Source organism: Oncorhynchus mykiss, chromosome 2 (genome assembly GCF_057628025.1).
Source record: "Oncorhynchus mykiss isolate SJ-2025 chromosome 2, ASM5762802v1, whole genome shotgun sequence".
In the NCBI taxonomy this organism is placed as follows: Eukaryota; Metazoa; Chordata; class Actinopteri; order Salmoniformes; family Salmonidae; genus Oncorhynchus; species Oncorhynchus mykiss.
In genome coordinates this window covers 103540021-103562606 of record NC_143023.1, presented here as the reverse complement: position 1 = coordinate 103562606, position 22586 = coordinate 103540021, and the positions used below count along the sequence as shown (strand labels likewise).

The 22586-nt window shown below is 43.0% G+C and overlaps 1 protein-coding gene across 2 annotated transcripts in view; it reads left to right on the top strand.

The window, feature by feature from the left end:
- The first annotated feature begins 323 nt into the window (after positions 1 to 323).
- The window catches only part of slc24a1 (solute carrier family 24 member 1), a 43776-nt gene continuing 21513 nt past the window's right edge, over positions 324 to 22586 (top strand). The window contains exons 1-5 of one of the 2 annotated variants that reach the window (XM_036961282.2): positions 324 to 439; positions 3039 to 4279; positions 5374 to 5573; positions 9373 to 9432; positions 20157 to 20265. In XM_036961282.2, coding sequence (XP_036817177.2) covers positions 3382 to 4279; positions 5374 to 5573; positions 9373 to 9432; positions 20157 to 20265 — 1267 coding nt within the window. In that variant the 5' untranslated portion in view covers positions 324 to 439; positions 3039 to 3381. Of the gene's footprint in view, positions 440 to 3038; positions 4280 to 5373; positions 5574 to 9372; positions 9433 to 20156; positions 20266 to 22586 lie in introns of those variants that run through there. The other variant, XM_090214749.1, reaches the window with a different exon arrangement.

The window sequence follows — 22586 nt, the reverse complement described above, 5'->3', positions numbered from 1 at the left end:
CAATCAGTAGTTGAAGCTATATAATAATCTCTTTAAAGTATTATGAAACCAATAATTATATTAAACCCCCTTCAAAAAATGTCAAACTGACAATTTATCTCGATGGTGTTGGAATCAAATAAATACCACCAATTAAAACATTTGCATTATGCTATCAAAACAATTGAAATGAAATGGTTGATATAGCTATAGGCTTAATGAGAGTGAGAGTGACAATCAACACAAGAGTGACAATAGGGATAATCCTATTAGAAGTCTTCAGGTACAGAGGGGTATTAGTTATAATTCTGATCCACTGTGAAGACCTCTATCTGTCCCCCAGTGTGTCCTATGTGAACCTGCCGTGAACCGTACCCTACAGCTCTACGGTGAACCTCTCCACTGTTTGCGCCAATGCACCCCAGCTGTGGAGAAATTACACCTCCTCATCTGGTACCAGGTAGGACTGAGTGTACTTCTAGATAACTTCAGGTAGGACTGAGTGTACTTCTAGATAACTTCAGGTAGGACTGAGTGTACAGCTAGATAACTTCAGGTAGGACTGAGTGTACATCTAGATAACTTCAGGTAGGACTGAGTGTACAGCTAGATAACTTCAGGTAGGACTGAGTGTACATCTAGATAACTTCAGGTAGGACTGAGTGTACTTCTAGATAACTTCAGGTAGGACTGAGTGTACATCTAGATAACTTCAGGTAGGACTGAGTGTACTTCTAGATAACTTCAGGTAGGACTGAGTGTACTTCTAGATAACTTCCTTTTTCGGACCTAGAAAGTTGTCCATTTTATGTTAACATTTTGATAAGAGATTGGAAATATTATGCATGATAGCAACATTTGTGATTTTAGAAAATGATACAGAATACTGTATATATTATGTGAAGACATTGTTTTACTGTATATGAATGTTTTGTCAACATTTATAAATCAAATCAAATCAAATGTTATTGGTCATATTCACATGGTTAGCAGATGTTAATGCGAGTGTAGCGAAATGCTTGCGCTTCTAGTTCCGACAATGCAGTAATAACCAACAAGTAATCTAGCTAACAATTCCACAACTACTACCTCATACACACAAGTGTAAAGGGATAAAGAATATGTACATAAAAATATATGAATGAGTGATGGTACAGAGCAGCATAGGCAAGATACAGTAGATGGTATCGAGTACAGTATATACATATGAGATGAGTATGTAAACAAAGTGGCATAGTTTAAAGTGGCTAGTGATACATGTATTACATAAAGATGCAGTAGATGATATAGAGTACAGTATATACATATGAGATGAGTAATGTAGGGTATGTAAACATTATATTAAGTAGCATTGTTTAAAGTGGCTAGTGATACAGTATATTTTACATCAATTTCCATCAATTCCCATTATTAAAAGTGGCTGGAGTTGAGTCAGTGTCAGTGTGTTGGCAGCAGCCATTCAATGTTAGTGGTGGCTGTTTAACAGTCTGATGGCCTTGAGATAGAAGCTGTTTTTCAGTCTCTCTGTCCCTGCTTTGATGCACCTGTACTGACCTCGCCTTCTGGATGATAGCGGGGTGAACAGGCAGTGGCTCGGGTGTTTGTTGTCCTTGATGATCTTTATGGCCTTCCAGTGACATCGGGTGAGTGCTTTTGGTGACAAGCCAAATTTCTTCAGCCTCCTGAGGTTGAAGAGCACTGCTGCGCTTTCTTCACGACGCTGTCTGTGTGGGTGGACCAATTCAGTTTGTCCGTGATGTGTACGCTGAGGAACTTAAAACTTACTACCCTCTCCACTACTGTCCCATCGATGTGGATAGGGGGGTGCTCCCTCTGCTGTTTCCTGAAGTCCACGATCATGTCCTTTGTTTTGTTGACTTTGAGTGTGAGGTTATTTTCTTGACACCACACTCCGAGGGCCCTCACCTCCTCACTGTAGACTGTCTCATCGTTGTTGGTAATCAAACCTACCACTGTAGTGTTGTCTGCAAACTTGATGATTGAGTTGGAGGAGTGCATGGACACGCAGTCATGGGTGAACAGAGAGTAGAGGATGGGCTGAGAACGCACCCTTGTGGGGCCTCAGTGTTGAGGATCAGTGAAGTGGAGATGTTGTTTCCTCCCTTCACCACCTGGGGTCGTCCCGTCAGGAAGTCCAGGACACAATTCCAGAGGGCGGGGTTTGAGCCCCTTGGTCTCAAGCATAATGATGATCTTGGAGGGTACTATGGTGTTGAATGCTGAGCTCTAGTCATGTGAACACCATTCTTACATAGGTATTCCTCTTGTCCAGATGGGATAGGGCAGTGTGATGGCGATTGTATCGTCTGTGGACCTATTGGGTCGGTAAGCAAATTGAAGTGGGTCTAGGAGGAGGTGATATGATCCTTGACTAGTCTCTCAAAGCACTTCACGATGACAGAAGTGAGTGCAACGGGGCGATAGTCATTTAGTTCAGGTACCTTTGCATTCTTGGGTACAGGAACAATGGTGGACATCTCGAAGCATGTGGACACGGCCGGGGATGCCGTCTGGGCCGGCAGCCTTGCGAGGGTTAACACGTTTAAATGTCTTTCTCAGGTCGGCCACGGAGAAGGAGAGCCCACACAGTCCTTAGTAGTGATCTTTACTTTTCACTCTCTTTCTATTGCTCACTATAGCCACATATTTATTGAATACAACAGGGGGCAATAGCCTAATGACTCATAGTAACATGTACATGTATGGCCTGCTCCTTATCCCCAGACACTCATGTCTCAATGTGATAATAATTATCCTGACATTAAAGAGACGGAGGATTTATTATTCAAAAGACTGTTGTCACCTGTTGCTTAACCTGTCATCTCTGGGCCCATATTCATAAACAGGTCTCAGAGTAGTAGGAGGGCTGATCTGGGGTCAGTTTAGCCATTGAGACCATAAACCAGTCTCAGAGTAGTAGGAGGGCTGATCTGGGGTCAGTTTAGCCATTTAGACCATAAGAAATAAGATTAAATGGACGCTTTATGCATACGGAACCTGATTCATTCAAACTTGGTGTTTCCTTCCCTTTACAACAGGTTGGGGAGGAGCTGGATTCTTCCCTGATTCACTCTGCCAGGGACCTGTATTCTGAATCACTCTGCCAGGGACCTGTATTCTGAATCACTCTGCCAGGGACCTGTATTCTGAATCACTCTGCCAGGGACCTGTATTCTGAATCACTCTGCCAGGGACCTGTATTCTGAATCACTCTGCCAGGGACCTGTATTCTGAATCACTCTGCCATTACTCATCTCACCCTAACCCTAACCCTGTATTCTGAATCCAATTCAATGGTGCAATTAACGACTTCTCAGGCTGAGGAGTGAGTTTACAAATCCATACCTGTTAAATAACACCACAATCACCATCTCTTCATAAATGTATTGTACCCAAAGGAAGAGACTGCAGCTGAGCCGAGTCATATTCCTCCTGTCTGTTGTTCTACTGTGTTGTCTCTACCAGCTGTCTATCACCTCCAAGCTCTCCCCAGGACCCTGGCCCCATGCCCTGCCCCAAAGAGGTGAGGGGTCTGGGGATGGAGAGGGACTGACAGGGGCCCTCCTGGAGGAGGTTACATTGGAGACCTTAAGGGAGGGGGGACACAGTGTTGACACACAAGAGGAGGAAATTATAGATTTGGTGACAACTGAAGTGTCCGATTATTACTCTGAGACGACTACAGATGATGTCACACCATCCACTACCACTGAGGTCTCATCATCATCATCATCAGTGACTACAATCCGGAGTATCATTCACTGTATATATGTAGACCTGGAGCCTCCCATTCAGATCCCCACCCTTCCCAATCCACCACCCACCCATCTAGTCCCCAACACCACCCAATCCTCCCCTGCCGACCCGGGGGACGCCCCTCATCAGAAAGGAGAGTACCCGACTGATATCTTCTCCGTGGAGGACCGGAGACGAGGCTGGGTGTCGCTCCACATCTTCGGGATGATGTACATGTTCGTCTCACTCGCCATTGTGTGTGATGAATTTTTTGTCCCTGCGCTCGGCGTCATCACAGACCAGCTCGCCATCTCCGACGACGTGGCCGGGGCAACCTTCATGGCGGCAGGAGGCTCCGCTCCGGAGCTGTTCACCTCGCTGATTGGCGTGTTCATCTCTCATAGCAATGTGGGCATCGGGACGATCGTGGGGTCGGCGGTGTTCAATATCCTGTTCGTCATCGGCATGTGTGCCATCTTCTCCAGGGAGATGCTGCACCTCACCTGGTGGCCCCTGTTCAGGGACGTCTCCTTCTATATCATAGGTAATAATATACTATCACATGTAAAGGCAGATGCTGCACCTCAGCACTTTCTGCATCAGCAGTTGTCAAAGTGCCTAACAGTAACTCGGCTCTGGCCTCAGAGAGCAAAGGTAGAAGCGAGAGCACAGTGGCCAGGAGAAACTACCTAGAAGGAAGACACCTACTGTACAGAGGAACCTGGCTCAGAGGGGCTATATTCCTCTGGCTGTACCAGGTGGAGATTAAGAGTACATGTGGCCATCAAGGCCAGATAGTTTCTGAGTCCAGAGGACGGGAGAGAAGAGGTTCCACTCATAAATAAATGATAGTGTGCTTGGAGCCAGCAGTCGATCTCAATCACAAAAAAATGTAAGGATAAAGGCCAGCACTCACTGGCATATAATATAAAGGCCAGCACTCACTGGCATATAATTGCAATTGAAGCAATTTGGGATGCAACTATTATTCACAACATGATCATTTACCTAACCTCTAACCTCTTGCTGTGTCCTCTAACCTCTTGCTGTGCCTCTAACCTCTTGCTGTGTCCTCTAACCTCTTGCTGTGTCCTCTAACCTCTTGCTGTGTCCTCTAACCTCTTGCTGTGTCCTCTAACCTCTTGCTGTGTCCTCTAACCTCTTGCTGTGTCCTCTAACCTCTTGCTGTGTCCTCTAACATCTTGCTGTGTCCTCTAACCTCTTGCTGTGTCCTCTAACCTCTTGCTGTGTCTTCTAACCTCTTGCTGTGTCCTCTAACCTCTTGCTGTGTCCTCTAACCTCTTGCTGTGTCCTCTAACCTCTTGCTGTGTCCTCTAACCTCTTGCTGTGTCCTCTAACCTCTTGTTGTGTCCTCTAACCTCTTGCTGTGTCCTCTAACCTCTTGCTGTGTCCTCTAACCTCTTGTTGTGTCCTCTAACCTCTTGCTGTGTCCTCTAACCTCTTGCTGTGTCCTCTAACCTCTTGCTGTGTCCTCTAACCTCTTGCTGTGTCCTCTAACCTCTTGCTGTGTCCTCTAACCTCTTGCTGTGTCCTCTAACCTCTTGCTGTGTCCTCTAACCTCTTGCTGTGTCCTCTAACCCCTTACTATTGATGAATTAACATCTATATTGTTTTCAGACCTGATCATGTTGATAATCTTCTTCCTGGACAACACCATCATGTGGTATGAGAGTATAATGCTGGTGGCTGGCTACAGCTCCTATGTCTGCTTCATGAAGTACAACGTTCAGCTGGAGGCAGCATTCAAGAACCAGCTCAGGAAACACCAGCACATCATTAATATCATCACTGTGGCTGTTGAGGATGAACCTGATAAGGTACATTTTATTTGCATTTATTTATTTAACTAGGCAAGTCAGTTAAGAACAAATTCTTAAGAGTATACAGGAGAACTTACAATACCGTTCAAAAGTTTGGGGTCACTTAGAAACGTCCTTGTTTGTGGGTTTGATTATGGCTCAAAATGGCCAGAAACCAAGAACTTTCTTCTGAAACTCGTCAGTCTATTCTTGTTCTGAGAAATGAAAGCTCAACGTCAACAGTGAAGAGGCGACTCCGGGATGCTGGCTTTCTAGGCAGAGTTGCAAAGAAAAATGCCATATTTCAGACTGGCCAATAAAAAGACAAGATTAAGATGGGCAAAAGAACACAGACACTGGACAGAGGAACTCTGCCTAGAAGACCAGCATCCGGGAGTCGCCTCTTCACTGTTGACGTTGAGACTGGTGTTTTGCGAGTACTATTTAATGAAGCTGCCAGTTGAGGATTTGTGAGGCGTCTGTTTCTCAAACTAGACACTCTAATTTTTAGTTATGTATTAATTTCACCTTTATTTAACCAGGTAGGCCAGTTGAGAACAAGTTCTCATTTACAACTGCGACCTGTCCAAAATAAAGCAAAGCAGTGTGATACAAACAACACAGCGTTAGTTACACATGGAATAAACAAACATACAGTCAATAACACAATAGAAAAGTCTATATACAGTGTGTGCAAATGGCGTAAGGAGGCAAGGCAATAAATAGGCCGTAGTAGCGAAGTAATTACAATTTAGCAGATTAACACTGGAGTGATAGATGGGCAGATGATGATGTGCAAGTAGAAATACTGGAAATACTGGTGTGCAAAAGAGCAAAAAAGTAAATAAAACAATATGGGGATGAGGTAGGTAGTTGGATGGGCTATTTACAGATGGGCTATTTACAGATGGGCTGTGTACAGTTGCAGCGATCGGTAAGCTGCTCAGATAGCTGATGCTTAAAGTTAGCGATTTTTGCAATTTGTTCCAGTCATTGGCAGCAGAGAACTGGAAGGAAAGGCGGCCAAAGGAGGTGTTGGCTTTGGGGATGACCAGTGAGATATAACTGCAGCGTGCAATGGGTGGGTGTTGTTATCGTGACCAGTGAGCTGAGATAAGGCGCAGCTTTACATTGCAGAGACTTATAGATGACCTGGAGCCAGTGGGTCTGGCGACGAATATGTAGCGAGGGCCAGCCGTCGAGAGCATACAGGTCGCAGTGGTGGGTGGTATAAGGGCTTTGGTGACAAAACGGATGGCACTGTGATAGACTGCATCTAGTTTGCTGAGTAGAGTGTTGGAGGCTATTTTGTAAATGACATCGCCAAAGTCGAGGATCGGTAGGATAGTCAGTTTTACGAGGGTATGTTTGGCAGCATGAGTGAAGGAGGCTTTGTTGCAAAATAGGAAGCTAATTCAATATTTAATTTTTGATTGGAGATGTTTAATATGAGTCTGGAGGGAGAGTTTACAGTCTAGCCAGACACCTAGGTATTTGCAGTTGTCCTCTTGCTCAGTTGTGCACCGGGGCCTCCCACTCCTTTTTCTATTCTGGTTAGAGCCAGTTTGCGCTGTTCTGTGAAGGGAGTAGTACACAGCATTGTACGAGATCTTCAGTTTTTTTTGCAATTTCTCTCATGGATTAGCTTTCATTTCTTAGAACAAGAATAGACTGATGAGTGTCAGAAGAAAGTTATTTGTTTCTGGCCATTTTGAGCCTGTAATCAAACCCGCAAATGCAGATGCTCCAGATTCTCAACTAGACTAAAGAAGTCCAGTTTTATTGCTTCTTTAATCAGAGCAACAGTTTTCAGCTGTGCTATCATAATTGCAAAAGGGTTTTCTAATGATCAATTAGCCTTTTAAAATTATAAACTTGGATTAGCTAACACAATGTGCCATTGGAACACAGGAGGGATGGTTGCTGATAATGGGCCTCTGTACACTATGTAGATATTCCATTAAAAATCAGCAGTTTCCAGCTACAATGGTCATTTACAACATTAACAATGTCTACACTGTATTTCTGATCAATTTTATGTTATTTTAATGGACAAAGTATTAGCAGGAAATGTCTAAGTGACCGCAAACTCTTGAATGGTAGTGTGTATTTTAACTATTTTTGGTATAGTGTTCCTTTGTTACAGATACTGTCACGATGTTCGTAATAATGGTCGGACCAAGACGCAGCGCGATATGAGTTCCACATACTTTAATATTAGTTAAACTTAACAAAACAAAACAATAAACGAACAAACCGTGACTACTGAGGTGCTATGTGCACTAACTCCAAACATAAACAATATCCCATAACCCACAGGTGGAAAAAATTCTACTTAAGTATGATCCCCAATTAGAGACAACGATAGCCAGCTGCCTCTAATTGGGAATTATACCAAAACCCCAACATAGAGGCAGCGTAGCCTAGTGGTTAGAGGCAGATAGCCTAGTGGTTAGAGGCAGGTAGCCTAGTGGTTAGAGGCAGATAGCCTAGTGGTTAGAGGCAGATAGCCTAGTGGTTAGAGGCAGGTAGCCTAGTGGTTAGAGGCAGGTAGCCTAGTGGTTAGAGGCAGGTAGCCTAGTGGTTAGAGGCAGATAGCCTAGTGGTTAGAGGCAGGTAGCCTAGTGGTTAGAGGCAGGTAGCCTAGTGGTTAGAGGCAGATAGCCTAGTGGTTAGAGGCAGGTAGCCTAGTGGTTAGAGGCAGGTAGCCTAGTGGTTAGAGGCAGATAGCCTAGTGGTTAGAGGCAGGTAGCCTAGTGGTTAGAGGCAGCGTAGCCTAGTGGTTAGAGGCAGCGTAGCCTAGTGGTTAGAGGCAGCGTAGCCTAGTGGTTAGAGGCAGCGTAGCCTAGTGGTTAGAGGCAGGTAGCCTAGTGGTTAGAGGCAGCGTAGCCTAGTGGTTAGAGCGTTGGACTAGTAACCGAAAGGTTTCTAGATAGAATCCCGAGCTGACAAGGTAAAAATCTGTCGTTCTGCCCAGAACAAGGCAGTTAACCCACTGTTCCTAGGCTGTCATTGAAAATAAGAATTTGTTCTTAACTGACTTGCCTAGTTAAATAAAGGTGAAATAAAAAAATAAATAGTAGCAATTGGGAGGGATATCTGCACGTCAGGGGTCGATAATGAAGATCATTTTGTGAGAACAGACATGGAGGCTGGCTCCTGTGTAAGGAGAATCATGTCATACAGCTCATTATTCATCTGGTTCCCTCAAACATACATGGAGGACCTGATTAAGCCATATATCTCCTTTAAAATCCCTCCATAAACTTAATCCAAGTTTTTAAGTCACATGTTGTTGATCATAGGCTCTAATTCAGCCATATTTCCTTTAAAGTTAAAGCAGGTTCTCAAAGCAAATGATACAGCCACAGCAACCCAAGTGCAGCGTGGGCAGTTCTGGTTCTTTAATAAGGGAGAGCTGAGCCTAAGAGTATCACTTGAGATGATCTGCCATGGGAATGATATCAGTGTACACACACCTGGTGTTGTTAGGAGTGGGAGGATTCTTACCTAGGCCCTTGTAGAACCTAAGCTGATCACGAAACCCTTCCAAGCCTGAGGGGCTGCAGTGATACACACACTTTTTCTTGAAGCTTCAACATATACACCTAACTCCTGTAATGGTGAATGAGCATCATATAGATTTACATAGGGTAATGCTTCATCAGGGGTTGTTGTTGCGCCCAATACCTAATTCCCTTATTACAACCAAAACATTATGTATGTACTGTAGCTGTGAGCTCTACTGCCCCTCCTTTATATAAGGGACGGCGTGTTCTGGAATGTTTAAGATCTGGTGAACTCTTGTTGTCCACAGGATGAGACAGCAGGTCAGAATAGTAGCCCTCCTGCCCCAGAAGACAAGAAACTATTAAAGGTAAACAACTAGGCAGTGATCAAGTAGTAGTTTAGTAGGATCCCCAATAGTAGTTTAGTAGGAACCCCAGTAGTAGTTTAGTAGGATCCCCAGTAGTAGTTTAGTAGGAACCCCAGTAGTAGTTTAGTAGGATCCCCAGTGGTAGTTTACTAGGATCCCCAGGGTAGTTTACTAGGATCCCCAGGGGTAGTTTACTAGGATCCCCAGGGGTAGTTTACTAGGATCCCCAGGGGTAGTTTACTAGGATCCCCAGGGGTAGTTTACTAGGATCCCCAGGGGTAGTTTACTAGGATCCCCAGTGGTAGTTTACTAGGATCCCCAGTAGTAGTTTAGTAGGAACCCCAGTAGTAGTTTACTAGGATCCCCAGTAGTAGTTTAGTAGGAACCCCAGTAGTAGTTTAGTAGGAACCCCAGTAGTAGTTTACTAGGAACCCCAGTAGTAGTTTAGTAGGATCCCCGGGGTAGTTTACTAGGATCCCCAGGGGTAGTTTACTAGGATCCCCAGGGGTAGTTTAGTAGGATCCCCAGTAGTAGTTTAGTAGGATCCCCAGTAGTAGTTTACTAGGATCCCCAGTAGTAGTTTAGTAGGATCCCCAGTAGTAGTTTACTAGGATCCCCAGTAGTAGTTTACTGGGATCCACAGTAGTAGTTTAGTAGGATCCACAGTAGTAGTTTACTAGGATCCCCAGTAGTAGTTTACTGGGATCCACAGTAGTAGTTTACTAGGATCCCCAGGGGTAGTTTAGTAGGATCCCCAGTAGTAGTTTACTGGGATCCACAGTAGTAGTTTACTAGGATCCACAGTAGTAGTTTAGTAGGATCCCCAGTAGTAGTTTAGTAGGATCCCCAGTAGTAGTTTAGTAGGATCCCCAGTAGTAGTTTACTGGGATCCACAGTAGTAGTTTACTAGGATCCCCAGTAGTAGTTTACTGGGATCCACAGTAGTAGTTTACTAGGATCCCCAGTAGTAGTTTACTAGGATCCCCAGTAGTAGTTTACTAGGATCCCCAGTAGTAGTTTAGTAGGATCCCCAGTAGTAGTTTACTAGGATCCCCAGTAGTAGTTTAGTAGGATCCCCAGTAGTAGTTTACTAGGATCCCCAGTAGTAGTTTACTAGGATCCCCAGTAGTAGTTTACTGGGATCCACAGTAGTAGTTTACTGGGATCCACAGTAGTAGTTTACTAGGATCCCCAGTAGTAGTTTACTAGGATCCACAGTAGTAGTTTACTAGGATCCCCAGTAGTAGTTTAGTAGGAACCCCAGTAGTAGTTTAGTAGGAACCCCAGTAGTAGTTTACTAGGATCCCTAGGGGTAGTTTACTAGGATCCCCAGGGGTAGTTTACTAGGATCCCCAGGGGTAGTTTACTAGGATCCCCAGGGGTAGTTTACTAGGATCCCCAGGGGTAGTTTACTAGGATCCCCAGGGGTAGTTTACTAGGATCCCCCGTAGTAGTTTACTAGGATCCCTAGGGGTAGTTTACTAGGATCCCCAGGGGTAGTTTACTAGGATCCCCAGGGGTAGTTTACTAGGATCCCCAGGGGTAGTTTACTAGGATCCCCAGGGGTAGTTTACTAGGATCCCTAGGGGTAGTTTACTAGGATCCCCAGGGGTAGTTTACTAGGATCCCCAGGGGTAGTTTACTAGGATCCCCAGTAGTAGTTTACTAGGATCCCCAGGGGTAGTTTACTAGGATCCCCAGGGGTAGTTTACTAGGATCCCCAGGGGTAGTTTACTAGGATCCCCAGGGGTAGTTTACTAGGATCCCCAGGGGTAGTTTACTAGGATCCCCCGTAGTAGTTTACTAGGATCCCTAGGGGTAGTTTACTAGGATCCCCAGGGGTAGTTTACTAGGATCCCCAGGGGTAGTTTACTAGGATCCCCAGGGGTAGTTTACTAGGATCCCCAGGGGTAGTTTAGTAGGATCCCCAGGGGTAGTTTACTAGGATCCCCAGGGGTAGTTTAGTAGGATCCCCAGGGGTAGTTTATCAGGATCCTATTAGCTACTGCAAAAGCAGCAGCTACATTACATAATGCAGAAGATTCATAGACAAGAACAGAACTACATACATTTAAAATAAGTATGAACGCTTTTATGTATGAATGCCTCCATAATCATTTGATTCAGATAGTTTCCTCCTGTAATGGGTATCCTGGGGTAGAGTGTTCACAGTAGCCACCCGCAATGGTTTTTCTAACGGTGAATTAAATATTTATTAACATAAAATAACCAGGCCTGGAATGTTTTGCCTTGTTAATGTCAATTGCCCTTAATGGATTACCTGCGGTTCAGTGTAACGGGTTCCAGTCTACCACCCATGAAGGGTTATCTGAGGTATTGTGTAACGGGTTGCAGTCTACCACCCCTAAAGGGTTATCTAAAAGGTACAGTGTAACAGGTTAGACTCCTGCTGATATATATTGAATCAGAATCTGATGGAGTTGTTAGACTCCTGCTGATATATAATGAATCAGATTGAGTTGTTAGTCTCCTGCTGATATATAATGAATCAGATTGAGTTGTTAGTCTCCTGCTGATATATAATGAATCAGATTGAGGTGTTAGTCTCCTGCTGATATATAATGAATCAGATTGAGTTGTTAGTCTCCTGCTGATATATAATGAATCAGAATCTGATTGAGTTGTTAGTCTCCTGCTGATATATAATGAATCAGATTGAGTTGTTAGTCTCCTGCTGATATATAATGAATCAGATTGAGTTGTTAGTCTCCTGCTGATATATAATGAATCAGATTGAGGTGTTAGTCTCCTGCTGATATATAATGAATCAGATGGAGTTGTTAGACTCCTGCTGATATATAATGAATCAGATTGAGTTGTTAGACTCCTGCTGATATATAATGAATCAGATTGAGTTGTTAGTCTCCTGCTGATATATAATGAATCAGATTGAGTTGTTAGTCTCCTGCTGATATATAATGAATCAGATTGAGTTGTTAGTCTCCTGCTGATATATAATGAATCAGATTGAGTTGTTAGTCTCCTGCTGATATATAATGAATCAGATTGAGTTGTTAGACTCCTGCTGATATATAATGAATCAGATTGAGTTGTTAGTCTCCTGCTGATATATAATGAATCAGATTGAGTTGTTAGTCTCCTGCTGATATATAATGAATCAGATTGAGGTGTTAGTCTCCTGCTGATATATAATGAATCAGATTGAGTTGTTAGTCTCCTGCTGATATATAATGAATCAGATTGAGGTGTTAGTCTCCTGCTGATATATAATGAATCAGATTGAGTTGTTAGACTCCTGCTGATATATAATGAATCAGATTGAGTTGTTAGACTCCTGCTGATATATAATGAATCAGATTGAGTTGTTAGTCTCCTGCTGATATATAATGAATCAGATTGAGTTGTTAGTCTCCTGCTGATATATAATGAATCAGATGGAGTTGTTAGACTCCTGCTGATATATAATGAATCAGATTGAGTTGTTAGTCTCCTGCTGATATATAATGAATCAGATTGAGTTGTTAGTCTCCTGCTGATATATAATGAATCAGATTGAGTTGTTAGACTCCTGCTGATATATAATGAATCAGATTGAGTTGTTAGTCTCCTGCTGATATATAATGAATCAGATTGAGTTGTTAGTCTCCTGCTGATATATAATGAATCAGATTGAGTTGTTAGTCTCCTGCTGATATATAATGAATCAGAATGAGTTGTTAGTCTCCTGCTGATATATAATGAATCAGAATCTGATTGAGTTGTTAGTCTCCTGCTGATATATAATGAATCAGATTGAGTTGTTAGTCTCCTGCTGATATATAATGAATCAGATTGAGTTGTTAGTCTCCTGCTGATATATAATGAATCAGATTGAGTTGTTAGACTCCTGCTGATATATAATGAATCAGAATCTGATTGAGTTGTTAGTCTCCTGCTGATATATAATGAATCAGAATCTGATTGAGTTGTTAGTCTCCTGCTGATATATAATGAATCAGATTGAGTTGTTAGTCTCCTGCTGATATATAATGAATCAGATTGAGTTGTTAGTCTCCTGCTGATATATAATGAATCAGATTGAGTTGTTAGTCTCCTGCTGATATATAATGAATCAGATTGAGTTGTTAGTCTCCTGCTGATATATAATGAATCAGATTGAGTTGTTAGTCTCCTGCTGATATATAATGAATCAGAATCTGATTGAGTTGTTAGTCTCCTGCTGATATATAATGAATCAGAATCTGATTGAGTTGTTAGTCTCCTGCTGATATATAATGAATCAGAATCTGATTGAGTTGTTAGTCTCCTGCTGATATATAATGAATCAGATTGAGTTGTTAGTCTCCTGCTGATATATAATGAATCAGATTGAGTTGTTAGTCTCCTGCTGATATATAATGAATCAGAATCTGATTGAGTTGTTAGACTCCTGCTGATATATAATGAATCAGAATCTGATTGAGTTGTTAGTCTCCTGCTGATATATAATGAATCAGATTGAGGTGTTAGTCTCCTGCTGATATATAATGAATCAGATTGAGTTGTTAGTCTCCTGCTGATATATAATGAATCAGATTGAGTTGTTAGTCTCCTGCTGATATATAATGAATCAGATTGAGTTGTTAGTCTCCTGCTGATATATAATGAATCAGATTGAGTTGTTAGTCTCCTGCTGATATATAATGAATCAGATTGAGGTGTTAGACTCCTGCTGATATATAATGAATCAGATTGAGGTGTTAGACTCCTGCTGATATATAATGAATCAGAATCTGATTGAGTTGTTAGTCTCCTGCTGATATATAATGAATCAGATTGAGGTGTTAGTCTCCTGCTGATATATAATGAATCAGATTGAGTTGTTAGTCTCCTGCTGATATATAATGAATCAGATTGAGTTGTTAGTCTCCTGCTGATATATAATGAATCAGATTGAGTTGTTAGTCTCCTGCTGATATATAATGAATCAGATTGAGTTGTTAGTCTCCTGCTGATATATAATGAATCAGATTGAGTTGTTAGTCTCCTGCTGATATATAATGAATCAGATTGAGTTGTTAGTCTCCTGCTGATATATAATGAATCAGATTGAGTTGTTAGTCTCCTGCTGATATATAATGAATCAGATTGAGTTGTTAGTCTCCTGCTGATATATAATGAATCAGATTGAGTTGTTAGTCTCCTGCTGATATATAATGAATCAGATTGAGTTGTTAGTCTCCTGCTGATATATAATGAATCAGATTGAGTTGTTAGTCTCCTGCTGATATATAATGAATCAGATTGAGTTGTTAGTCTCCTGCTGATATATAATGAATCAGATTGAGTTGTTAGTCTCCTGCTGATATATAATGAATCAGATTGAGTTGTTAGTCTCCTGCTGATATATAATGAATCAGAATCTGATTGAGTTGTTAGTCTCCTGCTGATATATAATGAATCAGAATCTGATTGAGTTGTTAGTCTCCTGCTGATATATAATGAATCAGAATCTGATTGAGTTGTTAGTCTCCTGCTGATATATAATGAATCAGATTGAGTTGTTAGTCTCCTGCTGATATATAATGAATCAGATTGAGTTGTTAGTCTCCTGCTGATATATAATGAATCAGAATCTGATTGAGTTGTTAGACTCCTGCTGATATATAATGAATCAGAATCTGATTGAGTTGTTAGTCTCCTGCTGATATATAATGAATCAGATTGAGGTGTTAGTCTCCTGCTGATATATAATGAATCAGATTGAGTTGTTAGTCTCCTGCTGATATATAATGAATCAGATTGAGTTGTTAGTCTCCTGCTGATATATAATGAATCAGATTGAGTTGTTAGTCTCCTGCTGATATATAATGAATCAGATTGAGTTGTTAGTCTCCTGCTGATATATAATGAATCAGATTGAGGTGTTAGACTCCTGCTGATATATAATGAATCAGATTGAGGTGTTAGACTCCTGCTGATATATAATGAATCAGAATCTGATTGAGTTGTTAGTCTCCTGCTGATATATAATGAATCAGATTGAGGTGTTAGTCTCCTGCTGATATATAATGAATCAGATTGAGTTGTTAGTCTCCTGCTGATATATAATGAATCAGATTGAGTTGTTAGTCTCCTGCTGATATATAATGAATCAGATTGAGTTGTTAGTCTCCTGCTGATATATAATGAATCAGATTGAGTTGTTAGTCTCCTGCTGATATATAATGAATCAGATTGAGTTGTTAGTCTCCTGCTGATATATAATGAATCAGATTGAGTTGTTAGTCTCCTGCTGATATATAATGAATCAGATTGAGTTGTTAGTCTCCTGCTGATATATAATGAATCAGATTGAGTTGTTAGTCTCCTGCTGATATATAATGAATCAGATTGAGTTGTTAGTCTCCTGCTGATATATAATGAATCAGATTGAGTTGTTAGTCTCCTGCTGATATATAATGAATCAGATTGAGTTGTTAGTCTCCTGCTGATATATAATGAATCAGATTGAGTTGTTAGTCTCCTGCTGATATATAATGAATCAGATTGAGTTGTTAGTCTCCTGCTGATATATAATGAATCAGATTGAGTTGTTAGTCTCCTGCTGATATATAATGAATCAGATTGAGTTGTTAGTCTCCTGCTGATATATAATGAATCAGATTGAGTTGTTAGTCTCCTGCTGATATATAATGAATCAGAATTAGATGGAGTTGTTAGACTCCTGCTGATATATAATGAATCAGATTGAGTTGTTAGTCTCCTGCTGATATATAATGAATCAGAATCTGATTGAGTTGTTAGTCTCCTGCTGATATATAATGAATCAGATTGAGGTGTTAGTCTCCTGCTGATATATAATGAATCAGAATCTGATTGAGTTGTTAGTCTCCTGCTGATATATAATGAATCAGATTGAGGTGTTAGTCTCCTGCTGATATATAATGAATCAGATTGAGTTGTTAGTCTCCTGCTGATATATAATGAATCAGAATCTGATTGAGTTGTTAGTCTCCTGCTGATATATAATGAATCAGAAGTTTCACCTGAGGTTCTTGGCTCCCACTGAGGCTTTCACCTCAACCACCATGATCAGAGTTAACAGACGTGAACGCAGTAACCTTTAATTGTGTTTCCTCCTAAAGAATAAACTTAATGGTTTTCACCTGAACAGCTGGTCTTCCATTTCCATTCTCATCCCCTACATCATATTCACATCCAGCAGCATCCACCACACACATACAGATCAGTACATACGTAGGTATACACTCAAGGAAAGAACTACAGTTAATCCGGAAAGTATTCAGACCCCTTCACTTTTTCCACATTTTGTTACGTTACAGCCTTATTCTGAAATGGATCAAATGCTTTTTTCACACTCTACACACAATACCCCATAACGCCGAAGCTAAAACTGGTTTTCAGAAATGTTTACAAATGTATTCAAAATTAGAAATACCTTACTTACATAAGCATTCAGACCCTTTGCTATGAGACTCGAAATTGAGCTCAGGTGCATCCTGTTTCCATTGATCATCCTTGAGATGTTTCTACAACTTGTTTGGAGTTTCTACAACTAGATTTGGAAAGGCACACGCCTGTCTATAAGGTCCCACAGTTGACAGTGCATGTCAGAACAAAAACCAAGCCATGAGGTTGAAGGAACTGTCCGTAGAGCTCCGAGGCAGGATTGTGTCGAGGCACAGATCTGGGGAAGGGTACCAAAAAGTGTCTGCATCATTGAAGGTCTCCAAGAACACAGTGGCCTCCATCATTCTTAAATGGAAGAAGTTTGGAACCAGCAAGACTCTTCCTAAAGCTGGCCGCCCGGCCAAACTGAGAAATCGGGGGAGAAGGACCTTGGTCATTGACGTGACCAAGAACCTGATGGTCCCTCTGACAGAGCTCCAGAGTTCCTCTGTGGAGATGGGAGAACCTTCCAGAAGGACAACAATCTCTGCAGCACTCCACCAATCAGGCCTTTATGGTAGAGTAGCCAGACAGAAGCCACTCCTCAGTAAAAGGCACATGGCCCCCTTGGAGTTTGCCAAAAAGCACCTAAAGGACTCTCAGACGCTGAGAAACAAGATTCTCTGGTCTGATGAAACCAAGATGGAACTCTTTGGCCTGAATGCAAAGCATCACGTCTGGAGGAAACCTGGCACCATCCCTACAGAGAAGCATGGTGGTGGCAGCATGGGGATGTGGGAATGTTTTTCAGCGGCAGGGACTGGGAGAATAGTCAGGATCAAGGGAAAGATGAACGGAGCAAAGTACAGAGAGATCCTTGATGAAACCTTACTGCAGAGCACTCAGAACTCAGACTGGGGCAAAGGTTCACCTTCCAACAGGACGACAATCCTAAGCACACAGCCAAGACAAGACATGTGTGGCTTTGGGACAAGTCTCTAAATGTCCTTGAGTGGCACAGCCAGAGCCCGGACTTGAACATGATCAAACATCGCTGGAGAGACCTGAAAATAACTGTGCAGTGGCGCTCTCCATCCAACCTGATAAAGCATGAGAGGATCTGCAGAGAAGAATGGGAGCTACTCCCCAAATACATGTGTGCCAAGCTTGCAGCGTAATACCCAAGAAGACTCAAGTCTGTAATCGCTGCCAAAGGTGCCTAAACAAAGTACTGAGTAAAGGGTCTGAATACTTGTGTTAAAATTGAAAAAATGTAATATCACATTTACATATTTGCAAAAATGTCTAAAAACCTTTTATTCTTTGTCATTATAGTCATTTGAGTAGCCATTTGATTAGGTGTTCAGGAGTCTTACGGCTTGGGGTAGAAGCTGTTTAGAAGCCTTTTGGACCTAGACGGAGACGGAGCAGTTGCCATACCAGGCAGTGATGCAACCAATGGTGCAGCTGTATAACCTTTTGAGGATCTGAAGACTCATGCCAAATCTTTTCAGTCTCCTGAGGGGGAATAGGTTTTGTCGAGCCCTCTTCACGACTGTCTTGGTGTGCTTGGGCCATGTTAGTTTGTTGATTATGTGGACGCCAAGGAACTTGAAGCTCTCAACCTGCTCCACTGCAACCCCGTCGCTGAGAATGGGGGCGTGCTCGATCCTCTTTTTCCTGGTGTCCACAATCATTTCCTTTGTCTTGATCACGTTGAGGGAGAGGTTGTTGTCCTGGAAACACACTGCCAGGTCTCTGACCTCCTCCCTATAGGCTGTCTCATCGTTGAGGGAGAGGTTGTTGTCCTGGCACCACACGGTCAGGTCTCTGACCTCCTCCCTATAGGCTGTCTCATCGTTGAGGGAGAGGTTGTTGTCCTGGCACCACACGGTCAGGTCTCTGACCTCCTCCCATAGGCTGTCTCATCGTTGAGGGAGAGGTTGTTGTCCTGGCACCACACGGTCAGGTCTCTGACCTCCTCCCTATAGGCTGTCTCATCGTTGAGGGAGAGGTTGTTGTCCTGGCACCACATGGTGTAGATTGATGAGGAAATTAAACTATTGAATCCATTTTAGAATAAGGCAGTAACGTAGCAAAATGTGGAAAAAGTCAAGGGGTCTCAATACTTTCCGAATACACTATACATTAAAAAAATACACTTTAAAATAAGAATAAACACTGTATACACTTCAGCCTACCATTCCATACGTCACTAATAATTTGCTTTCCTGAGGCCCTGATATCCTGAGTCTCACATTGTCAGCGTTGTGCTGTGATGTGCTGTTTTATTTGTTTTTTCATCTCATTTTGATGGTTGCTTGTCACATATATACTGAACACCACACTTACTGAACACCACACTTACTGAACACCACACTTACTGATCACCACACTTACTGATCACCACACTTACTGATCACCACACTTACTGATCACCACACTTACTGATCACCACACTTACTGAACATCACACTTACTGATCACCACACTTACTGAACACCACACTTACTGATCACCACACTTACTGATCACCACACTTACTGATCACCACACTTACTGAACACCACACTTACTGATCACCACACTTACTGATCACCACACTCACTGAACTTCACACTTACTGAACTTACGCTACAACATATTTCACATGAAAGTTTGATCTCACCCCTCTCTCTCTCTTGATCTCACCCCTCCCTCTCTCTTGCTCTCACCACTCCTTCTCTCTTGATCCCACCCCTCTCTCTCTTGATCTCACCCCTCTCTCTTGATCTCACTCCTCCCTCTCTCTTGCTCTCACCACTCCTTCTCTCTTGATCTCACCCCTCTCTCTCTTGATCTCACCCCTCCCTCTCTCTTGCTCTCACCCCTCCCTCTCTCTTGCTCTCACCACTCCTTCTCTCTTGATCTCACCCCTCTCTCTCTTGATCTCACCCCTCTCTCTTGATCTCACCCCTCCCTCTCTCTTGATCTCACCCCTCCCTCTCTCTTGATCTCACCCCTCCCTCTCCCTTGATCTCACCCCTCCCTCTCCCTTGATCTCACCCCTCCCTCTCCCTTGATCTCACCCCTCCCTCTCCCTTGATCTCACCCCTCCCTCTCCCTTGAGCTCACCCCTCCCTCTCCCTTGAGCTCACCCCCCCCCCCCCCCCCCTCTCCCTTGAGCTCACCTCTCCCTTGAGCTCACCCCTCCCTCTCTCTTGCTCTCACCCCTCCCTCTCTCGGTCTCACCCTTCTCTCTCTCGGTCTCACCCTTCTCTCTCTCGGTCTCACCCCTCCCTCTCTCTATCTCTCTCTCTCTCGCTCTTGGTCTCACCCCTCTCTCTCTCTCTCTCTTGATCTCCCCCCAGTTGAAGCCTGTCCTCCAGAGAGGAGGAAGTTCAGCCTCTCTTCACAACTCCACCATGAGGAACACCATGTACAAGCTGATGATTCACACACTAGACCCCCTGGGAAACAGTAGGTTACCTTCTAGAAAAGACAACAGACCTGAGTTCAAATACTATCACACATCATTTCAAATAGTTTAGCTGGGCTTGACTGAGATCGTCTGGTGCAATGGACCAGATCCCTTATCTTTCACTCCAAGCAGTCTTAATCACATGCAATAAGTATTTGAAATATTTCAAGTAGACATTGTGTTTATTTTTGGACACATTTTAAATGTGTTGTAAACAGTTTAGCTTGCTGGGTAACCTGTGTCAATTTAAAAGTGGCATAAGAAATGACTTTGTACCTGCCACTACAGCTATCAATAGTATGATAACTTCTTACAATGTTTCTATATTAACATTAAACAGTATATACTGTAGTATGATATTTGTTCACTCTGACCCATACCAAAACAGTGAAACCTGTTGATATAGACGGAGTGCCTTTGTCCTTCTCTCAGTCAGTCAGTGTGATTAATTATCAAAGTGTTCCACGTTAAGCTTTGGCTAGCACTAAATCCAGATTGGTCCTAAGCAGATTAATGCCTGTGTCAGTTTATCACCTCAACAAGGCTCTCATTCATACAGCACTACAGTATAGTAGACAAGTGGTCACATAGGGACAGAAATGGCACCCTATTCCCTAAACAGTGCACTACATCTGACATACACTAGGTAGGGAATAGGTTAACACTGGGGACGCAACCAGACAATCAGGATCCACAACAGAATAGTGAAACAGCAAACACAACACAGGAAACACTATCCAGTAACACAGACAACACAACACTATCCAGTAACACAGACAAAACTAACACTTTGGTTGGTAGACGATGTGTATGGGTGGTTGGGGATGTGTGTGTTTGTTTGGGGATGTTGTGGTGGTTGGGGATGTGTGTGTGTGTGTGTGTGCGTATGGGTGGTTGGGGATATGTGTGTTTGTTTGGGGATGTGTATGGGTGGTTGGGGATGAGCATGGGTGGTTGGGGATGAGCATGGGTGGTTGGGGATGAGAATGGGTGGTTGGGGATGAGCATGGGTGGTTGGGGATGAGCATGGGTGGTTGCGGATGAGCATGGGTGGTTGGGGATGAGCATGGGTGGTTGGGGATGAGCATGGGTGGTTGGGGATGAGCATGGGTGGTTGGGGATGAGCATGGGTGGTTGGGGATGAGTATGGGTGGTTGGGGATGAGTATGGGTATGGGTGGTTGGGGATGTGTATGCGTCACTTAGGCCGAGCACACCCCCATTCTCATCGACGGGGTTGCAGTAGAGCAGGTTGAGAGCTTCAACGAACTATCATGGTCCAAACACACCAAGACAGTTATGAAGAGGGCACGACAATGCCTATTCCCCCTCAGGAGACTGGAAAGTATTGTCATGGGTCCTCAGATCCTCAAAATGTTATACAGCTGCACCATCGAGAGCATCTGGTTGCATCACCGCCTGGTATGGCAGCTGCTCGGCCTCCGACCGCAAGGCACTACAGAAGGTAGTACGTACAGTCCAGTACATCACTGGGGCCAAGCTTCCTGCCATGCTTTCAGACCTCTATACCAAGCGGTGTCAGAGGAAGTCCCTAAAAATGGACTCCAGCCACACTAGTCATAGACTGTTTTCTCTGGTACCACGCGGCAATCGGTACCGGAGCGCCAAGTCTAGGTCAAAAAGGCTTCTTAACAGCTTCTACCCACAAGCTAATCAAATGGCTACCGGGACTATTTGCATTGACCCCCCCCCCCCCTGCACTTCTCTGTTTATTATCTATGCATTGTCACTTTACCTCTAACTAGATGTACATATTATCTAAATTACCTCGACTAACCGGTACCCCTGTATATAGCCTCCACATTGACTCTGTACCGTAACAGACTGTATATAGCCTCCACATTGATTCTGTACCGTAACACCCTGTATATAGCCTCCACATTGACTGTACCATAATACCCTGTATATAGCCTCCACATTGACTCTGTACCGTAATACCCAGTATATAGCCTCCACATTGACTCTGTACCGTAATACTCTGTATATAACCTCCACATTGACTCTGTACCGTAACAGCCTGTATATAGCCTCCACATTGACTCTGTACCGTAACAGCCTGTATATAGCCTCCACATTGACTCTGTACCGTAACACCCTGTATATAGCCTCCACATTGACTCTGTACCGTAACAGCCTCCACATTGACTCTGTACCGTAAAACCCTGTATATAGCCTCCACATTGACTCTGTACCGTAATACCCTGTATATAGCCTCCACATTGACTCTGTACCGTAACACCCTGTATATAGCCTCCACACTGACTCTGTACCGTAATACCCTGTATATAGCCTCCACATTG